The 22,445-nt window shown below is 38.0% G+C and overlaps 1 protein-coding gene across 1 annotated transcript in view; it reads left to right on the top strand.

Annotated features, from left to right (window-relative positions):
• The window catches only part of LOC126234445 (sialin-like), a 113,649-nt gene extending 92,490 nt beyond the window's left edge, over nucleotides 1-21,159 (top strand). The window contains exons 9-10 of the mRNA XM_049943139.1: nucleotides 3,029-3,114; nucleotides 20,270-21,159. Of these exons, the coding sequence (XP_049799096.1) occupies nucleotides 3,029-3,114; nucleotides 20,270-20,500 (317 nt within the window). The 3' untranslated portion in view covers nucleotides 20,501-21,159. The remainder of the gene's footprint in view (nucleotides 1-3,028; nucleotides 3,115-20,269) is intronic.
• The last annotated feature ends 1,286 nt before the right edge of the window (nucleotides 21,160-22,445 follow it).

Genomic DNA, 22,445 nt, shown 5'->3' with positions numbered 1-22,445 from the left:
CTATGTTGCCCATATGGTACTGTATGCAACGGTCAAATACTGGTATTTTTCTATGATTCTCCTGTGTGAGCAATTTCATAAACATGAAATTTAAAACTTCAGCTTTCATTCTGATATCTTCAACTGCCACACCAGACCGGTCAATGAGTGACTGGTTGGAAACCTTGGACAAGCTTAGCAATTTGTCATAGGACAAAATTTTCTTGGGTTCTCAGACAGAACTTTCATGAACTATGACAGTTGTAATTGTTGTATGCTTTGTGCTGGGGCCTTTTTACAGATGCAAAAATCACTTCTAACATTAGCCTGTCTTTATTTGCATGTTCTCTTTTGGACCAAGGGTCCACTGCCTTTGCTTCCTACTCATTTTCCAAATTTTGTTGTTAAACCACAGTAGGTCTTTTTCATCCTTTATCTACTTACTGGGTGCATACTTCTCCAGAGCATGATTTTCAATCTGTTTAAACTTTGGCCATAATTCCTCTATGTACATTATACTGGAAATAAATGCTCTTTTTAGCAGAACCACTCTCCTAACCTTCGTGTCTGATTTATTAACTTTTGTAACCATAGTTGCTATGATGACATCATGATCGCTAATCCCTGTCTATATAATGACACCATTGGTAAGGTCTGGGGTGTTTGTAGCTACAAAGTCTAAGATATGTCCATTGCAGTTGGGCTGTCGAACTAGCTGCTAGAATTGTCACAGTAGAATTAGGTGGCCAGTGAAAACATCCAACAATTAACTTATATCTAAAAACAAAGATGCTGTAACTTACCAAACAAAAGCGTTGTTATGTTGATAGAGACAATAACAAACACAAACACACAAACAAATTTCAAAAGTAGGGGCCTATTGCTTTTGCATATACCAGCCTAAACTCTGACTCCTCCTCAATTACAAATCACAGTGTTTTGGAAGGCCAGTGTACATCATTTGCTTTGTTAACTCATTCATTTAACTTAAGACTTGCCACATCATACAACAGGATAGTATTGTAGAAATTATTCACTGCGGAACACATACCACTCACTGAATTGATATCTTCAATCAGCATCATCATTGATTAGGGCATGTAATAATGCATGCTTATACGGCTTCAGATGTAATGTCTTAAACTTCTACTGGAAAATTGTAGTTCCTTAGAAACAGTTCTTGCAGATTTCTTGGGCTATTGAATGAATGTCTATGCAACATGCTGCAGATTTTCATCAGTGGTTACTAATTTTGGGCAGCCACTGTGTGGTAAGTCAGCTACAGAACCTCACATTGAACCTCAAGTTTAATTTGTAGATAGCTTGCTGTCATGGTGGCTGTGTATGCATTTTTCAATGAAAGAGTGTCTTAAATCTTCATAGTCTCAATAACATTTTGACACCTGTGAAAGAGACATACACTGTTCTGTAGACAATTTTCTGTTAATAACCTGCACTTTATGCACTGATAGTGAATTCACAAATGATGTCAAGGCCCAGTGTGTCACTTGTAAATAACAAACTAGTTCAGCCATAACTCTTTAAACAAATTTCACTGCAGGCAGGTTCAGTGATTTTCCATTGTAGGTGATTTTACTTAATTACTTAACTAAAATTTAATCATGGACAGAAATGCACAATTGTTAACTGACTTTTTCTGCACCCATACTGTTGTCATGGTAACTTAAGGGCTTTAAAATGTCTACAAACTTGTGCAAATGAATTTACATGTGGCAACATAGTCAACACTTTATACAGACGTATTTTACATAAATAGTTTTGTAAAATGCAGAGTTTTTCTATGGTAAACTTTGTAAGATGAACCTTTTTAACAACAAATATTTCAATTTGCAAGTTTTCATTAAAAGTAAACTGCCAATGTAATTGTCTACAATAATGGTATCTCCAATGCTACAGCTTTATCATTTTACACAAAACATACTGTTCCAATATGTCCTGAAGACTAGTAAATTGAAGAATGTTTACATTATAAACAAGCTAGTTTGCTGCATTTAGTAAAACTGCATTTAATTGCTTTTCTTTGTACTGTGATTGTTACTCTTCATGTTGTTATGCAATGATTGGTGCAAGTTGAAAATTAGAACATGATCATACATATCTACTTCCATAGTGAAATTGTGATTTTTGTGATGTGTATTGATCATGTGTATCATATTGTTTAATAGGTGAATATCAGTCTGTTACATTACACAGGTAAAGACTGTCATAATAAAACACAGTAAAATTTGCAAGTGTCAAAAGTTCGCTGCATAATATCAAGGAGTCTTGTTATTTGGAATTTGGTGTATTAATATTTTACAATTTGTAATATGGTGCATAGAGGTATATTTTATATGAAGAATGTCAATTTTATGAATGTTGAGTGTTGGAAAATTACACAATAATGACTCTTTGCTTCTCTATCATTAGAAAGTTATCTTAAGTACTGGAATATCTAGCATAATGGCAAGAGAAATGACTAAAGCACTGGATAGAAGTTCATAAATTACGTGATTCATGTCATAAACAGAGAGGTGTTCTTAGGAATTTTCTAATAAATTGTGATTGGTCAGCCTGATGGTTGCTTATTTAGTGCTATTGTAAATTTTTAGTATTTGTTTCACTTCCTGAACATTTCTGAAATATTAAAATTTGGTGAACTACCAGACTGCATATATTACAGATAGGTAACAATTCAGTGCAAAGTAAACAAAGAAAATGTTGAAAATTTTTACTGGCAAACTATACATGAGAGTGACAATTTGTGTAACACTAATGTCATACAGAAAGGGAACAGTCTTTACAAGTTGAACTACTTCGTCAAAGCTTAAAAACACGTACATGCAATTTTTTGTATATTTTCCCAAGTACATACATAGTTATCTATAGATCTATCTCTCTTTCAGATGAAGTACTTATATATTGGTAATTACATTCAACTATTATAACTTGGTTTATGTTTTATTATTTCAATCAGATTAAGATTAATTTTTTCAGTTGTGATGGAGTCACATTTGGCACTACAATTTCTCTGTACTCTGCTTTTTAGGTGTAACATATGGCATAAGCAACATGGTTAGTGCTACTCCAGGATTTTTAGCACCAATAATTGTCAGTACACTTACGTACCAAAATGTAAGTACTTTATAACAAATAATATCTTCTACATATCTGTAGCTTCCTTGTACAAAAACAGAGGAAGATTAGAAATTAATGCTTTAGTAGTGCTGAAGGAGTAGGGGCCAAGCTAAAGTTTTCCAGGCACAAAAATGAGCAATAAGAGTTATATGTAGTGTGAACTCAAGAACATCCTGCAGAAGCCTGTTTAAGGAACTAGGGACACTAACTACTGCTTCCCAATATATTTATTCTTTAATGAAGTTTGTCATTAAAAAATATCACTTTTTCAAACCAACAGCTAAATTCATGGAATCAATACCAGAAATAAAATCACTTACTCTTGTACTGAAAGGTGTGCATTGCATTATTCAGGAACACACATTTTCAATAACTTGCCAGCAGCCATAAAAAGCTTAACAACCAATGCAATACAGTCTAAGAGAAGTCTAAAGGAGTTATTGGTGGCCAACTCCTACTACTCCATTGAAGAATAGTGCACATGTTCATTAAAAAAATGATGTTAATTCCACTTGTGACCTGTAGAAGATACATTAGCTTATTTGTTTCAGTTGTAAATATTTGTCATGTACTATTGTTTCTCTGACATGTTCTACATCCTGGAGGACCTCCTCACTACGGATCAATTGGAATGAAAGTAAATATAGTCTAATCTAATCAACTGTTTTGCATCAAAGACTGTATTACAGAACACACTTCACAATAAGCTGGCTCGGAGATTGTCTTAAGCATTTGGAACGATTACTAACAAATGTAAACACAACACAGTCTGGTTGTAATGGCATCAGTGGAAAGACAGTGAACCAGAGAGATGAGTGTGAATGTGTGCAACTGTAACACTAGTGCTGCGGTGATGGAGGAATGAAATGGTACTTATTTTCCCGACATGCCTCATATCTTCGTTTTTTCATGTTCTGATCAAGAGCCAGTTCACATCTATAGGATGATAGTAGTGATAAAAACACAACTCCATTGCTATTGTGCTTTATTTGACTTGACTGGTTTTTGGATTTGGGCAGCTGCATTATCAGGTTGTTATAATTAATTAATTCAGTCATCATATTCTATAGATCCCATCAAGGAGGAGGACCTACAAGGATGTGGGTAGTCAAAGACATCATAGGAACTTAATCTGTTTAGTGTATTAACAACAAACTATCACTACACTGCTTAATTATATTCAGGGTTGTGCTGTCTAAATTTAATGAAGTAAATTAGTATGAAAGCTGCTACTTTGAAAAAAAGCTGATGTTTATGTGCTGTTAATATCTTAACAATTACCTGATTACAATGGTACTTTCCAAACCAAATTATTTTACATCTATATATCCTGAATGCTATTTATAGTACATTATTACTTGTCTTTTAACTTTGTTAATACTGCTACTTAACATGTAACTAACAGAAATTTTGATTCCCTGAATCTATTTAGACAATTTGTAGAAATATGAGATATGGTTTTAATTTTCTTTTGAACTGTTACGAATTCCCAAATTGTCACTTTATGTTAGACAGGAGCTTGTTGAATGTCTTACCAGCAGAGTACACAACTCCATTCTGAACCCTGGACAAGGAAGCAAGTTAATATGAAAATTATTTTTGTGACATGAATTGTGACTGTGTACATTACAGTTCAGTTGAAACTGATTTCTTATTATCAGCAACAAAAACCATTAAGGAGTAAATATATTGGAGAGTCAGTGTAAGAATTACAGGATCATAAAAAAGGCTTCTGCAAGATGAATGATTATCTGCTTTACACAATATTCTCACTGCTCACTTCTTCTAAACAAACACTTTATTTATCTACTTTATTTACTTATGATTTACTTTATTTATTTACAATGCCACCTCAAAAAACTCTGCACCCTGCTCACTTTCAGCTCCCACTTTGGAGTACCACTGTTCACCACCTCTACAACAACCTCCAAACCTCCCCCACGTCCCCTCGTAGCTGACAAACGCTGTCTCACAGCCTTACTACATTTACCCCACCCTCCAAAACTCCCTCCCACCACCACACATAATCCAGAACCTAAACAGACCCGAAACACTCATGAAACTTTCCTCCAGAAGTCTTAGCCCCAACAGAAATATCAATCCTTTCCAAAGGTCTCATCTTTCGCCCCATTCCTAAATTCAATCATGCAAGACTTGGTAAAGACCTTCTCTCCTTCTTCTGGATCCTACAGTGGAAACACTTTTTCGTCACCAAACATACCAATCAGACTCAACCAAAGACCAATGTTGAACCCTGCCTGACTCAGTTCACTCCTCCATCCAACTGTGATCCACCCCACTGCCCCCAAATCACCCCCTGTTAACTTTCCAGAATTGATTAACCTCAAACTTTGCCTCACCATCATTCCCCAAATCCTTCAGCATGCATACTAACCTGACATCTGCAGAAGAACTGCAGTTCACCATCTACAAAATGATCCCAACCTTATACCTGCAGACAGCGGCTCCACCACTGTTGTTTTGAGCTGCGAGGATTACCTGGCAGAAGGACTCTGCCAGTTGTCAGATACATCCACCTACAAATCTTGCCATGGTGACCCCATTCCAGAAATCCAGCAGGATCTCCAGTCACTCCTCAAATCCTTAGGCCCATCCTAGAACCTCTCTGTGGAGTCCATCTCTCTGCTCACCCCTGTCATTCTCTGCACTTCTACCTTCTACATGCTTCCTAAAGTCCATAAATCCAACCACCCAGGATGCCCCATTGTGTGCCTCCACTACGAGAATCTCTGCTCTCGTATACCAACACCTTCAGCCTATTACCCAGAACTTACTCTCCCATACAAAAGATACCTACCATGTCCTCCACCAACTCTCCACAGTTCCTGTCCCTTTACCACATGGTACCTCATCACTACTGATGCCACCTCCCTTTACACTAACATCCCTAATGCCCATTGCCTTACTGCTATTGAACACTACCTTTCCCAGCGCCCAACTGATTCTATACCAACAACCTCCTTCCTAGTTGCCATGACCAACTATATCCTCACCCACAATTACATGTCCTTTGAAGGTGTTACCTATAAACAAATCTGGGGTACGGCTATGGGCACCTGCATGGCACCATCCTATGCCAACCTATTCATGGGCCATCTGGAGGAATCCCTCCTAAACACCAAAAATCCTAAACCCCTTACCTGGTTCAGATTCACTAATGACATCTTTGTGATCTGGATCGAGGATTAGGGCACCCTATCCACATTCCTCCAGAACCACAAGAGCTTCTCCCCCATTTGCTTCACCGGCCCTATTCAACCCAGTGTTGACCTCCACCTCAGAGGCGATTACATCAGCACCTCTGTCCTTATCAAACCTACTAACCACTAGCAATACTTCCACTTTGACAGCTGCCACCCATTCCATACCAAGAAGCCCCTACCATGCAGCCTAGCCAGTATGGTCATCACATTTGCAGCTACAAACGGCCCCTCTCAAAATACACCGAGAGTCTCACTGAAGCCTTCACAGACTGTAATTATCCTTCCAACCTTGCACAAAAACAAATCTCCCATGCCTTATCTTTCCAGTCTCCTGCCACCTCCCAAAGTCTCACCGTCTGGCCACAAAGGAGCATTCACTCGTAATTCAGTAAAATCCAGGACTGGAGCAACTGAATTACATTCTCCATCAGGGTTTTAACTACCTCTCATCATGTCCTGAAATGAGAAATATTCTGCCCACTATCATTCTCACCCTTCCCGCAGTGGTATTCCACCATCCACCAAATTTACACAATATCCTTATCCAACCCTACACAACCCCCTCTCCCAACCCCTTATCTCATGGCTCATATCTCTGTTATAGACCTAGACACAAGACCTGTCCCATACAACCTACCACCACCACCTACTCCAGTCCAGTCACACACATCACCTATCCCATCAAAGGCAGGGCTACCTGGGAAACCAGTCATTTGATCTACAAGCTAAGCTGCAACCCCTGTGCTGCATTCTATGTGGGCACAATGACCAGCAAGCTGTCTGTCTGCATGAATTCCCACCGACAAACTGTGGCCAAGAAACAAGTGGACCACCCTGTTGCTGAGCACGCCACCCAAAACAACATCTTTCATTTCAGTGACTGCTTCACAGCCTTTTTGCCATATGGATCCTTCCCACCAACACCAGCTTTACTGAATGGCGCAGGTGGGAACTCTCCCTGCAGTATATCTTATGTTCCCGTAACCCTCCTGGCCTCAGCTTTCTTTAGTCACTGTTCTCACCCATCCAGCCCATTCCCTGTTCCCATTGCAGCACTACACAGCCCTCATTCCACCATCGCACCCAGTCTTTTTACTTCTCTCCTTTTTTGCCCTCCCACTTCTCCCCTGCCCTCTGCCTAACCTCTTGACTGCACCTATTGCCCTACCCTCTCTCCACCTTATCGCTGTGTACTCTCCTGCAGCACTTCACTGTCCTCCACCCCTACCCTAATACCCTCCCCCTCCCTGCCTCTCCGCCCCAGCCTTCTCCTTATCCCACCCAGGTGTATGCACACCTGTCGTCTATTTTCGACAAAGGCCTTGTTGGCTGAAAGCTTATTTGTGACAGTCTTTTTGTTGTGACTATCTGCGACTCAGCATCTCCGCTATATGGCATATAGCAACCTTCCTTTTCATAATATCGTTACTTTATTTACTTCAAGTGTATAGTCCCAGAAGACAAATTCATAAGGCAACACAGAGTGAACATATGCAATATAAGCCAATACTCATGTCTTTCAACAAGCACAATGAGAGATGCTCCTAAGGCCATAACATGCTGAACTGTGCTTCTTGATTAGTTTGTCCACACTTTTGACTCGATTTTAACTTATTATCCAGATGGACTATAGTGAACTCAAGATACTGTGCTTCATACAGTGTATGTCTATTAATTTCCACTTATGGTGTTAAAAAGTGATTATTGTTTGCTTGAAACTGAACGATATGAGTCTTTGAGAGGTTAATATTTCAACTGTTTTCTAGCTGCGACCACTTGCAGGCCTGTCCAGCTATCATCTGAACTGTTTCAGCCAGGCTTGAACTTGGACCCTTGATTAGTATATTTGTCAGCGAACATTACAGTTTTTTAACTGCCATTTAAAGTTGTTGGAAGATAATTTAATTGGTTAGAAATAAGAATGGCCCCAGTACTAACCCCTGTGGTACCTCACATGTTATGTTCCTCCAGTTTGAAGTTATTTGTGTGCCTGAGATTGAGTCTGGTAACAAGGGTAAGATTCTGTCTCTGCAGGAGGCATGACATTTTAGTTTGCTAAATCAAATTATGTGACCCACACAATCAAACACTTTGCCAAGGTCACAGAATATATCATCAGGTTAATGTTTCTTGTCTAGCTGTGTCAACACTTCATTCATGAGGCCTTGTACCTTTTTTTGTGTCAATAACTCTTTATGAAAGCCAAACTGAGTTCTGCTTAGTAAAATGAGTCAGTATTCTATCATAGGCCACTTTTCAAAATGCTTTTGAAAAACAGGGAGGAGTCATATAGGCCTGTAATTAGAGATGATTTATGTATCTCCAGTTTTGTAAATAGGTGTTACTAGAGCTTATATGAGTCTGTCATGTAACATGCCATGATTGATTGATTGATTACAAAAATAGCTTAAGGGTAATCCTATAAAGTTGGCACAAAATTTTAATATTCTGTTAGAAACACCATCATAGCCAGCAGAATTATTACTTTTAGTGACCTAATGCATTTGTAATGTCCTTAGTGATTTTATTTTTGAAATTACACACATCAAAAAACGTTTTGCATCACCCCAGTTCCCAGAACTCCTGAAGATAGACATTGACTGTGAATATTGTATCACAGACACAGTCCCTTTGACTGTTCAGACATGTCACAAAACCTGCCCAAAGATGAAAACAACCATGCGTGAACAGTGCCTAGATTTCATTACCACAGTCTGATCGTGCCCGAATTGTTACTTTGTGCCAGGAAGGGCTCTCAACAAGGGAAGTGTCCAGGCATCTTGGAGTGAACCAAAGTGATGTTATTTGGATATGGAGGAGATACAAAGAGACAGTAACTTTTGATGACATGCCTCATTCAGGCCACCCAATCCCTACTACTGCAATGGATGACCGCTACCAATGGATTATGGCTCGGAGGAACCCTGACAGCAACGCCACCCTGTTGAACAATGCTTTTTGTGCAGCCACAGAACGTTGTGTTACAACTCAAACTGTGCACAATAGGCCGCATGATGTGCAACTTCACTCCCGATGTTCATGGCGAGGTCCATCTTCATAATCACGACACCATGCAGTGCAGTACAGATTGGCCCAACAACATGGTGAATGGACTGCTCAGGATTGGCATCACGTTCTCTTCACCGAAGAGTGTCACATATGTCTTCAACCAGACAATCTTTGGAGACCTATTTGGAGGCAACCTGGTCAGGCTGAACGCCTTAGACACACTGTCCAGCAAGTGTAGGAAGGTGGAGGTCCCCTGCTGTTTTGGGGTGGCATTATGTGAGGCCGATGTACACCGCTGATAGTCATGGAAGGCACCATAATGGCTGTACAATATGTGAATGCCATCCTCCAACCGATAGTGCAACCATATCAGCAGCATATTGGTGATGCATTCGTCTTCATGGACGACAGTTCTTCCCCCATCATGCACATCTTGTGAATGACTTCCTTCAAGATAACGACATTGCTCGACTAGAGTGGCCAGCATGTTCTCCAGACATGAACCCCGTCAAACTTGCCTGGGATGAATTGAAAAGGACTATTTGTGGACGGTGTGACCCACCAACCACTCAGGGATCTACGCCGAATCGCCGTTGAGGAGTGGAACAATCTGGACCAACAGTGCCTTGATGAACTTGTGGATAGTATGCCGCGACGAATACAGGCATGCATTAATGCAAGAAGATGTGCTACTGGGTATTAGAGGTACTGGTGTGTACAGCAGTCTGGACCACCACCTCTGAAGGTCTCACTGTATGGTGGTACAACAGGCAATGTGTGGTTTTCATGAGCAATAAAAAGGGCGGAAAATTTTTATGTTGATCTCTATTCCAATTTTCTGTACAGGTTCCGGAACTCTCGGAACCTAGGTGATGCAAAACTTTTTTGAGGTGTGTAATATGTGCTGGTGATACATTCAGTGTCTGCACCAGTAAAACTAAGGCATTTTTATTCCATAGTTTATTACTGGGGATAGTGTTTGCAGCACTTGTGAGGAAATAGTCATTAAATTTGGTGGTCAGTGACTTGAAACTGTCACAATTCCTGTCACTGCTTTTGTTAAATAGTGTCTTTGTTTTATGGAGGGAAAAAAAAGACTTGGTGTAAGGTCTGATCATTACAGACTTATGGCCTTCAACTATTCTTTCATGATAATAACCCTAATCAAGATTCTAACCAATTATGTTCAAGAAATTGCTTATCACAGTAGTGCTGTGTTTTTTATTCCAACTTTGCATAACACCATTTGGACAATGGTACGAAAAGATATTAGCCATGGCCTTATTGATGTGATTAAGAAAGCTATAGAAAACCTTAATTAAAATAGCTAATCATGAATTTCCAGCACACTAGTCTTCAACATGATGCTTGTGCCTTAATCATTATACTACTCTACTCAGTTGTGGACAAGAATTGAAAACCTGATAACTTTCCTTTGCCACCAAGTATCTGGCCAACTGAGTTGTCTTATCTGCCTAAATGCTTCAGCTAACCAGTATCTATCTGAATTATTTTACTTTCTTTAAACAGAACAGATGTGAAACTCATGAGATATACTTGAGTATCTCAGTTGCCCAAAAATCTGGGTTTGTACCCCAGGATAGCTGATATCTGTGTGATAAACATATAATACTGAGTAGACATGCCTATAATGCTCTATGGCAGTTTGAAGTCATGGGATGTTATACAAAGACCTTCAAAACTTTCGTGGAGCGTGTTTAATCTACTTTACATCAGCAATAAATTACAAAAAACTTTCACAGTAGCAGTCCCTGGGAAGGTGCAAAATACTGAATGACACAGTACATGTACAAAAAACTCAGATCTATCTAATATTAGTGACACACATCTATTCCTTCACAAAATATTGCACAATTGCAAGACTGAAGAAAATTTTATGAAAAAAGGAGATAAAATAATTATATTAGAAGAGGCAAATGTATGAGGGCTGTTCAAAAAGGAAGGTGACTTTTCAAATTGCATGGGCAATGTACAGGTGATTATCAATCTTTTTTTTTTTGTTATGTTGGCGCCATGTCCCGAACATATGTTCACAGTTTCAAGTGTACAGTGTACTTCATTTGTTTTTGAGAGATAGAAAGGTTAAATGTGTTTTAGTGTGCTTGACAATTTTCAGTTATTATAAAAAATGGAGCAAAGAATTTGCATCTAATTTTGTGTGAAAAATGGAATCAAGTGCTCTAAAACACTTGAGATGTTGACAGTGGCATATGGTGAGTCTTCTCTAAGTAAAAAAATATGTTTATGAATGGTACACGCTGTTTCAAGATGGCTGAGAAGACACAAGTGATGAACCTAGCTCTGGGCATCCTAGCACATCAACAACAGATGATGATGTCAAAGTTGTGAAGAAAATTGTTTTGGAAAACTGTCGAATTACTGTAAGAGAAACAGCTGAGGATGTTGGCATATGGGTCAGCTCATCTCATGCAATTTTTTTGGGTGTTTGGGCATGAGATGTTTGTCACCCTAATGTATTCCAAAATTTCTCAATTTTGATCAGAAGAAGCATAGCATGAGCATCGCTCAGGAGCTCTTGAATGACATCAATGATGATCCTGATTTGCTCAAAAGGGCCATAACTGGTGACAAAACATGGGTTTACAGTTATGATGTCAAAACCAAACCCCAATCATTCCAATGGAAGCATCCCGGAGAGCCAAGATGTCATGTTCGATCAAACATCAAAGTTTTGCTCACTGTTTCTTTCAATTATCATGGTGCACTGCATCATTAATTTTTGCCTCAAGGTTGTATGGTCGATAAGGGGTATTACCTTGATGTTATGTCCCTTTTGCAAGAAGCAACATGTAAAAAATATCCGGAATTGTGGAGAAACAATTCATGGCTTTTGCATCACGACAATGCACCTGCTCATTCATCATTGCTGTGAGAGATTTTTTGGTGAAAAAAACCATGACAGTCATGCCTCAACCACCATATTCACTGGATTTGGCCCCCTGTGACTTTTTTCTGTTCCCAAAACTGAAGAGACCTATGAAAGGATGAAGATTTTCTATGATTTGGGAAATAAAAACTGCATAGCTGGAAGTACTCAAGGGTATACCAAAAAGTGCTTATGAGAAGTGCTTCAAGGATTAGAAGAAGCATTGGAACAAGTCTATTCTATCTGAGGGGGATTACTTAAAGGGAACAACATGAATATTGATGAATAAATAAATATTTTTTCATAAAAATATAAAGTCACTGTACTTTTTGAACACACCTTGTATAAAGAACTGATAAAGAGAGAGTGCCATCTCCAATGAGAGAAACCTACAGTTGCAGGAAAGTTTCCAGACAGATATCTTGCCTTGCTGAAAGAAGGAATTTGCTCTCCACCAGTGCAGTATTTCTTTTGAGAGCTTTTGAGTCTTTCGTCAAGATTATGTTCTGAAAACTGTAGTTGCATAAATCATAAGTGAATGAAGTCTGACCATACTCACTGTTGCCTTATCACCAGAGAAAAATTAATAAGTCAGGTGTCTCAATAAACCAAGCATAATGATGTAACTACAATTCCATGGATAATTTGGATGATGTTTGGAGGAATTATATTTTGGGAAACAGGCTGCATTTTAATTCACTGCCAAGTTCAAACTGCTCAGTTCCTTGATTGCCATTATCAGGAAGCTATTCATCCTCACCAAGGATGGAAAGTAAGTGACACCACATGAGGAAAGTAAAGCATGATAATTTACCCAGGAGACAAAGGAACAGCACAAAGACCTTATCATACAGTATGTGTATGGGCTCTTAGGAAAAGTATTAGTTCTTGTGAGACACTCCTCAGTAAGAACATAATTATCAGACTCAGAATATAAAATACTGTTGTAGTAATTTTGTATGATTTCTCTATATAATGTAGAAACTGATTTTCACTTCATATAATTATGAAAAATGCTGGTGCTCAAATGACCAAATATTGGAAATGAACATAAAATATACTAAAAACCACAAATAAACATTATTTCAGACGAGCTCATCAGTTACCTTGTGAACCTTTAGTGTATTGAATGAAATAATTTTGTAAGTTCATTTTCTTTTCCTCATGCATGCCACTGAATGGGTCCACTGGAAGCAGTCCAGCATAGAGATGATTACAGTTTGCATCCATGTTGTTTCTTCAATTATTTTCAGAATGGTTTGAAGAACCTCACTGAATTTTTATAGGTTGGAGATCCTTTTTTTTAAGAACATGTTGGGACACATGAAGTTTGATGGATTTTTGCAGTGTTGAGTACAGCTTAAACCAATCACACACTTGGTAATGAATATGCCTGAAATATTGATGACCACTAGAAAACTAGCTGAGTACATGAGTGGACATAGAAGAACTGTACATCTTGGGGACATCCAGTATACAGTTTCTGATGTCTGCTACACACATGGACTATTTGGTTCCTCCCACAGCCCCCCCCCCCCCCTTAACTTATAAACTCAATTAACATTCTCCTAGTTTTCTATTATTTTGCAACATATTTATTTATTTACTCAATCAATTTCTTTATTTCTTTCCGATTACCTTCTCCTCTTCTTACCTTCTCACATCCTCTCTCCCTGCAAGTCTTTCCTTGGTTTTTTCCCATCTTCTTTTTCAGTTTTTAAGTAACTATTCATTTTATTTCTCTTTATCTATCCTTTTTGCTTCTCACTCTGTCTGTACATATCTGGTCTGAAGCTGGTACTGTGCTTACCAGTATGTTATATCTGACCTCCTACCCTTTCTGACATTTCCCTCTTCATCTTTGTTGTTCCCTGTCCTCTCAATAGATGGTTCTCTCATATTATGGCATCTGAGCGATTTGCCACTGTTTTCTAAACTTTCCTATCCTATCTTTCCTTCCTCCCTGAAGAAGGAACTAATAGTTCCATGAGTTAGGATTTTTTTTAAATTTTTCTTTTGGTTCTATCGAAATTTCACCTCTAAAAGGTAAGTACTGGGTAGCCATTCTGCCCCTTTGTAGTTTTAAAGACATTTTTAGTATCAAATCCAGATATGATTCAAACTGTCTTGCTTGCCTTCATGGATAATATTGTTACAGTGCACTTCACAAATCTGTTGCTTAACAGATTTAGTTTTCAAAAAATTAAAACCTGTGAACTCAGATGTATTGATGATAGCCTTGTTTTGTCTGTAACAGATGGCACTTACATCCATTAGTTTAAGTAATGTGGCACAGACCAAAAATCCATTTCAAGAGATCAGTGGTTTCCACAAAGTATCAAAACAATTTTGTTATAAACTGTTATTATCCTGCTCAAGAATACAAAAATGAAGCATTGTTGTTGTTGTTGTGATCTTCAGTCCTGAGACTGGTTTGATGCAGCTCTCCATGCTACTCTATCCTGTGCAAGCTTCATCATCTCCCAGTACCTACTGCAACCTACATCCTTCTGAATCTGCTTAGTGTATTGATCTCTTGGTCTCCCTCTACGATTTTTACCCTCCACACTGCCCTCCAATGCTAAATTTGTGATCCCTTGATGCCTCAAAACATGTCCTACCAACCGATCCCTTCTTCTAGTCAAGTTGTGCCACAAACTTCTCTTCTCCCCAATCCTATTCAATACCTCCTCATTATTTACGTGATCTACCCACCTTATCTTCAGCATTCTTCTGTAGCACCACATTTCAAAAGCTTCTATTCTCTTCTTTTCCAAACTAGTTATCGTCCATGTTTCACTTCCATACATGGCTACACTCCATACAAATACTTTTAGAAACGACTTCCTGACACTTAAATCTATACTCGATGTTAACAAATTTCTCTTCTTCAGAAACGATTTCCTTGCCATTGCCAGTCTACATTTTATATCCTATCTACTTCGACCATCATCAGTTACTTTACTCCCTAAATAGCAAAACTCCTTTACTACTTTAAGTGTCTCATTTCCTAATTTAATTCCCTCAGCATCACCCGATTTAATTTGACTACATTCCATTATCCTCGTTTTGCTTTTGTTGATGTTCATCTTATATCCTCCTTTCAAGACACTGTCCATTCCGTTCAACTGCTCTTCCAAGTCCTTTGCTGTCTCTGACAGAATTACAATGTCATCGGCGAACCTCAAAGTTTTTACTTCTTCTCCATGAATTTTAATACCTACTCCAAATTTTTCTTTTGTTTCCTTAACTGCTTGCTCAATATACAGATTGAATAACATCAGGGAGAGGCTACAACCCTGTCTCACTCCTTTTCTAACCACTGCTTCCCTTTCACGCCCCTCGAATCTTATAACTGCCACCTGGTTTCTGTACAAATTGTAAATAGCCTTTCGCTCCCTGTATTTTACCCCTGCCACCTTCAGAATTTGAAAGAGAGTATTCCAGTTAACGTTGTCAAAAGCTTTCTCTAAGTCTACAAATGCTAGAAACGTAGGTTTGCCTTTTCTTAATCTTCCTTCTAAGATAAGTCGTAAGGTTAGTATTGCCTCACGTGTTCCAACATTTCTACGGAATCCAAACTGATCTTCCCTGAGGTCCGCTTCTACCAGTTTTTCCAATCGTCTGTAAAGAATTTGCGTTAGTATTTTGCAGCCATGACTTATTAAACTGATAGTTCGGTAATTTTCACATCTGTCAACAGCTGCTTTCTTTGGTATTGGAATTATTATATTCTTCTTGAAGTCTGAGGGTATTTCATCTGTCTCATACATCTTGCTCACCAGATGGTAGAGTTTTGTCATGACTGGCTCTCCCAAGGCCATCAGTAGTTCTAATGGAATGTTGTCTATTCCCAGGGCCTTGTTTTGACTCAGGTCTTTCAGTGCTCTGTCAAACTCTTCACGCAGTATCTTATCTCCCATTTCGTCTTCATCTACATCCTCTTCCATTTCCATAATATTGTCCTCAAGTACATCGGCCTTGTATAAACCCTCTATATACTCCTTCCACCTTTTTTTTTTTAGATTAGATTAGATTTACTTTCATTCCAATTGATCCGTAGTGAGGAGGTCCTCCAGGATGTGGAACATGTCAGAAAAACAACAATACATGACAAATATTTACAATTAAAACAAATAAGCTAATGTACCATTCCACAGGTCCCAAGTGGAATGATCGTCATTTTTTAATGAACACTAAGAGTAATTTTACAAATACTAATGCACTGAATTTAAAATAAAAAAGTTTTTTATTTATTTATAAGGTAATACAACTACTGTAATACTTATTTACAATGAACACATTACTGCACTGAAATGGTGCAGAAGTTAGATTATACTAACACACACACACACACAAATTTTCAATGAACACATTACTGCACTGAAATTGTGCAGAAGTTATGTTGTACTTATATACAAATCAGTTGGTTTTACTAAGAAATTCATCAATGGAGTAGAAGGAGTTGGCCACCAATAAATCCTTTAGGCTTCTCTTAAACTGAATTTCATTGGTTGTTAAGCTTTTTATGGCTGCTGGCAAGTTATTGAAAATGTGTGTTCCTGAATAATGCACACCTTTTTGTACAAGACTAAGTGACTTTAAATCCTTGTGAAGATTATTCTTATTTCTAGTATTGATTCCATGAATTGAGCTGTTGGTTCGAAAAAGTGATATATTTTTAATGACAAATTTCATTAAGGAATAAATATATTGGGAAGCAGTAGTTAGTATCCCTAGTTCCCTAAACAGGCTTCTGCAGGATGTTCTTGAGTTCACACCACATATAACTCTCACTGCACGTTTTTGTGCCCGAAAAACTTTAGCTTGGCTTGATGAATTACCCCAAAAAATAATCCCATATGACATTATGGAATGAAAGTAAGCATAGTATGCCAGCTTTTTCATTTTTATATCCCCTACGCCTTCCCTTCTTTGCTTAGAACTGGGTTGCCATCTGAGCTCTTGATATTCATACAAGTGGTTCTCTTCTCTCCAAAGGTCTCTTTAATTTTCCTGTAGGCAGTATCTATCTTACCCCTAGTGAGACAAGCCTCTACATCCTTACATTTGTCCTGTAGCCATCCCTGCTTATCCATTTTGCACTTCCTGTCAATATCATTTTTGAGACGTTTGTATTCCTTTTTGCCTGCTTCATTTACTGCATTTTTATATTTTCTCCTTTCATCAATTACATTCAATATTTCTTCTGTTACCCAAGGATTTCTATTAGCCCTCGTCTTTTTACCTACTTGATCGTCTGCTGCCTTCACTACTTCATCCCTCAGAGCTACCCATTCTTCTTCTACTGTATTTCTTTCCCCCATTCCTGTCAATTGTTCGCTTATGCTCTCCCTGAAACTCTCTACAACCTCTGGTTCTTTCAGTTTATCCAGGTCCCATCTCCTTAAATTCCCACCTTTTTGCAGTTTCTTCAGTTTCAATCTGCAGTTCATAACCAATAGATTGTGGTCAGAGTCCACATCTGCCCCTGGAAATGTCTTACAATTTAAAACCTGGTTCCTAAATCTCTGTCTTACCATTATATAATCTATCTGATTCCTATTAGTATCTCCAGGATTCTTCCAGGTATACAACCTTCTTTTATGATTCTTGAACCAAGTGTTAGCTATGATTAAGTCATGCTCTGTGCAAAATTCTACAAGGCGGCTCCCTCTTTCATTTCTTCCCCCCAATCCATATTCACCTACTATATTTCCTTCTCTCCCTTTTCCTACTGATGAATTCCAGTCACCCATGACTATTAAATTTTCATCTCCCTTCACTACCTGAATAATTTCTTTTATCTCGTCATACATTTCATCTATTTCTTCATCATCTGCAGAGCTAGTTGGCATATAAAATTGTACTACTGTAGTAGGCATGGGCTTTGTGTCTATCTTGGCCACAATAATGTGTTCACTATGCTGTTTGTAGTAGCTAACGCGCACTCCTATTTTTTTATTCATTATTAAACCTACTCCTGCATTACCCCTATTTGATTTTGTATTTATAACCCTGTATTCACCTGACCAAAAGTCTTGTTCCTCCTGCCACCGAACTTCACTAATTCCCACTATATCTAACTTTAACCTATCCATTTCCCTTTTTAAATTTTCTAACCTACCTGCCCGATGAAGGGATCTGACATTCCACGCTCCGATCCATAGAACGCCAGTTTTCTTTCTCCTGATAACGACGTCCTCTTGAGTAGTCCCTGCCCGGAGATCCGAATGGGGGACTATTTTACCTCCAGAATATTTTACCCAAGAGGACGCCATCATAATTTAATCATACAGTAAAGCTGCATGTCCTCGGGAAAAATTACGGCTGTAGTTTCCCCTTCCTTTCAGCCGTTCGCAGTACCAGCACAGCAAGGCCGTTTTGGTTAATGTTACAAGGCCAGATCAGTCAATCATCCAGACTGTTGCCCCTGCAACTACTGAAAAGGCTGCTGCCCCTCTTCAGGAACCACATGTTTGTCTGGCCTCTCAACAGATACCCCTCCGTTGTGGTTGCACCTATGGTACGGCCATCTGTATCGCTGAGGCACGCAAGCCTCCCCACCAACGGCAAGGTCCATGGTTCATGGAGCATTATACATTAGGATCAAAATATGACAAGATAAATCAGTTATAAGCAGCAATAGCAATCTCTGCATACATACAGAAGAGTCAATTAAAGACAGGTATCTTTAACATTATATGCTACTTCTATTGATTATTTAGTGCCACTTGGATTTTTGTGCATTTTATTCATTAAGTAATTGGAAAATCTTATGAGTAAACAACACACTCATAGGTCTAGGGAGATTGTCAGCTCATCTTAAAAAACATAATTTTCACCTTCTTTGGTACAACTATTTTGTTATGTCATGTCAGATATGAAATCATAAAAGTACTTTATGGCAGGTAAGAAGAAGAGGGGCCAGTAAATATAGGAACTCTGATAAAACTCACAGGTGGCTACTCACTATGAAGAGCACAAAACATAACTGTTTTCCAGAAATTAAATAGCAAAAAAGATATTTTGCATATATACATATATATAAGAAGCTATAGAGAGAAACTATTAACTTCAAAATTTTGAATATTGCTATTTCCTACACATTTCTTTGACATCCTGTCAAGCCTGTAACAGACTTTACATTCATTTCTGTCTTGTCTTTTCTATTGTGACTTCACCCTGAATATCTGAAATTTGATTCTGAATTTCCTTTTATTTTTTTCTCAATACTTTTCAGACCTGTGAAATTACTACTAATACTAAATCAAGACTCCCCATGTACTATCTATTTCTAAAATACCTGCAACCATAATTTGTCTTGTCCTAAGGTAATTAATACCATTGCTGCTCCATTAAGTTTCGGGTGTGCAGCTGCAAGAAATGTCCTTCTTCTTAATATTTTGGCTGTATAACATTCAGCCATCTTCAGAGTGAGCTGCAAGACTGCCGCTCCAGTGCTCGCTTTGTCCCTTTATACTGTTGTACCGCGCGACTGCGCATGTGGCCACAGATGCAAATGCGCCAGAGACGTTGGTTGGCGGCAGAGACGTGCATAATGCGTGAGTTGTATCTATGACTCCACAGTTGATCTGTGTTGGCATATCGATATATCATTGTGAGCTGCACTGTGACGATGTCTTTGTGAGTTTATTACAGCAAGTGCCGGATTCCATGATTTATCAAGATTGAAACCACATACAAAGAAATACCATTGCTTTCTCTCTTTCTATCATACCAGTGTAACTGCTTATTTATGTGCATACACTACATCTCTTTAACTTCTTATTTGAGTGTCTCATATTTCAGTTTCCAATTTGTCCTTCCTTTCCTTACATTTTCTCACTGTCAGAGAAAGAAGAAATTTTTGTTTCCAGTTCTTGTAATTGTCTTAATCTTCATCTGAAGATGACGTAGAAAGCCTGATTGATATACTGGTATATATATTAAGCATTATTCTGTAATATTTAGTGTTGTAATGAGAAAATGTATTTTTTATGCATTGCAGCAAACATTTGGTCAGTGGCAGAAGGTGTGGCTGCTGATTGCAATAATCTTGATGATAGCTGGAGTCCTTGCCCTTTTCCTTACTGATGCCACACTTCAGCCTTGGAACACACCTGAGACAGAAGGAGCTGAGCTGAAAAACCTTGACAATCAGTATGATGAGAAAGGGAATCCAATAAATGATGTAAATGTTATTGTGAAAGAAAGGAAAGCTAGTTTAATTGTTGACTGAACATTTGATCTATAACAATTCCGTGAAAAACTGAGGACTGTTTTTCAGTATTGAAATTGTAACCTGTGGTAATTATATTGTAGCATGCCAGTTTTCTGCACTGTGCATTAATGTACTATATCCATGAGCACAATACAGCAAATATTTCCTTTTTTGAGGAAAATGTTTTGTTTTGTATCATCTGTAATGTTTAGGTGCCTACAATAATCATGTGTAAAATGCATCAGTATTGTTTGTTTGTTAGTGTTCAATGTGTCATACTCATTCAGTTTTAAAGGTGTAAGATACCCATGTTCCTACAGTGCTTAGTTCTTTGTTATATGGATAAATACATGTCCTTATTAATGGCTCTCAATACAGATAATTACCAGTTTATTGTTAGTAATATAAATTTTCTGTACTGTGATTGTGTGCATGTATTTTATCCTAACCCTTTCATGCCAAACATAATGAAAGGTACAATAAATAGGGCAGCGCACCCATGAAACATGTGTAGCACACAGTGCTGAATGTTTTGTTTATTGCAGAGTGTCAAAATCAAACACTTCCAACAGCTTCTTCATAAATTTCTAGTTGTTTGAGGGGTTAATGCTTGTTTGTAAACAGATTTCTGCCTATTATAAATCCTTAAAGGCTTTTCTACAATAAATTTGTGGAGTGAGGAGTGCAATATCAGAGTAATTCCACATACAGCTTAATTCGTAGCATTTTTACTTTTAATATAGGTACACATTTTCTTATAGGAAATACTTTTGTTGATAATGATGGAGCAACATTTGAGAAATGTCTCTGCCATAACCTGAATAGATGGTCTTCTTTACTTGTCTAGACATCTCTATCCTCACATCACTATTTGGTGTACATTTGAAATATTTTACCAGTTTCAAGTGAAAATTGGCAGTCAGATGTTTTTGCTGATGACTGACTTGCAGAAAAAGTTGACTTTCAGTGGAGTAAGAAGTTACTTGTATTGCTGATGTTACTGTATCAAAATTATATCAGATTTGTCAATTGACTGCACCTACAGCTTTCTCATTCCCATTTCCCTAACTGAAGAGACTTCCCTTAACCTTGCGAGCATTCAAAATCATTGAAGTTTTCGTTCTTACTACAATTTTTTATCATTACTATTGTAGATGTAGAATAGTTATTTATCACAGTGCAAGATTCTGTTTGATGTGCTAGAAGCCAAAGTGGCACTTTCTCATACGTTAATGGTACCATAATGTGCGAGCAATCAGGTGTGTGTGTGTTTATACATGTGCGGATGTGATGTGCAAGTGGGTGGGTGGATAGTTAGGTGGGTGGCAGGGAGGGTTGGTGTGTGCACGCATGCGTGTGCTGAGTCTGCATCAAACACTACCAAAGGATCTTAAAAATATGTACTACTATACATACTTGTACATAATAACACACAGATTCAGTAAAATCACACAAGTCTGATTAGTGCTGTTTTGTAACAAAAGGTGACACTCCAATTAGATAAAAATAAAGAACAGAGAGTTACAGCTATAATCAGGACAGTATGTCACTATGTTATTTCATCCAAAACATTCACAGCTTCATATATTTTAAAGGCCTAAAACAATTCTTGACACAGTTCTATACCAATTGCTTCATTATGCTGTACATTACAGACTAACTGCTAAAAATAAATGCTCTTTCATGTCACGGATTATTATTTTTTGAAAAAGACAAACTGCCTGCATTCTTCTTTGACAGCAGGCATACGTGTAATTAAACAGATTAGCATTTGATAATACAATGAGCTACATAAGGGAATGAACATAAACAATGAACACTTTATTTTATGAAGTACCAGAAGTGAGAATACCTTCATTCCCATGTATGTAAGATGCAACAACATACAGATTTATTCATCAGAGTTAGTTGTATTTATGAGGGATGAATACTCTATTGATGGTCAAGCATTAGAGAATGTTAA

Source organism: Schistocerca nitens, chromosome 2 (genome assembly GCF_023898315.1).
Source record: "Schistocerca nitens isolate TAMUIC-IGC-003100 chromosome 2, iqSchNite1.1, whole genome shotgun sequence".
NCBI classification, from domain to species: Eukaryota; Metazoa; Arthropoda; class Insecta; order Orthoptera; family Acrididae; genus Schistocerca; species Schistocerca nitens.
The sequence above is the reverse complement of the archived record's forward strand: the minus strand, read 5'-3'. Positions and strand labels throughout refer to the sequence as shown.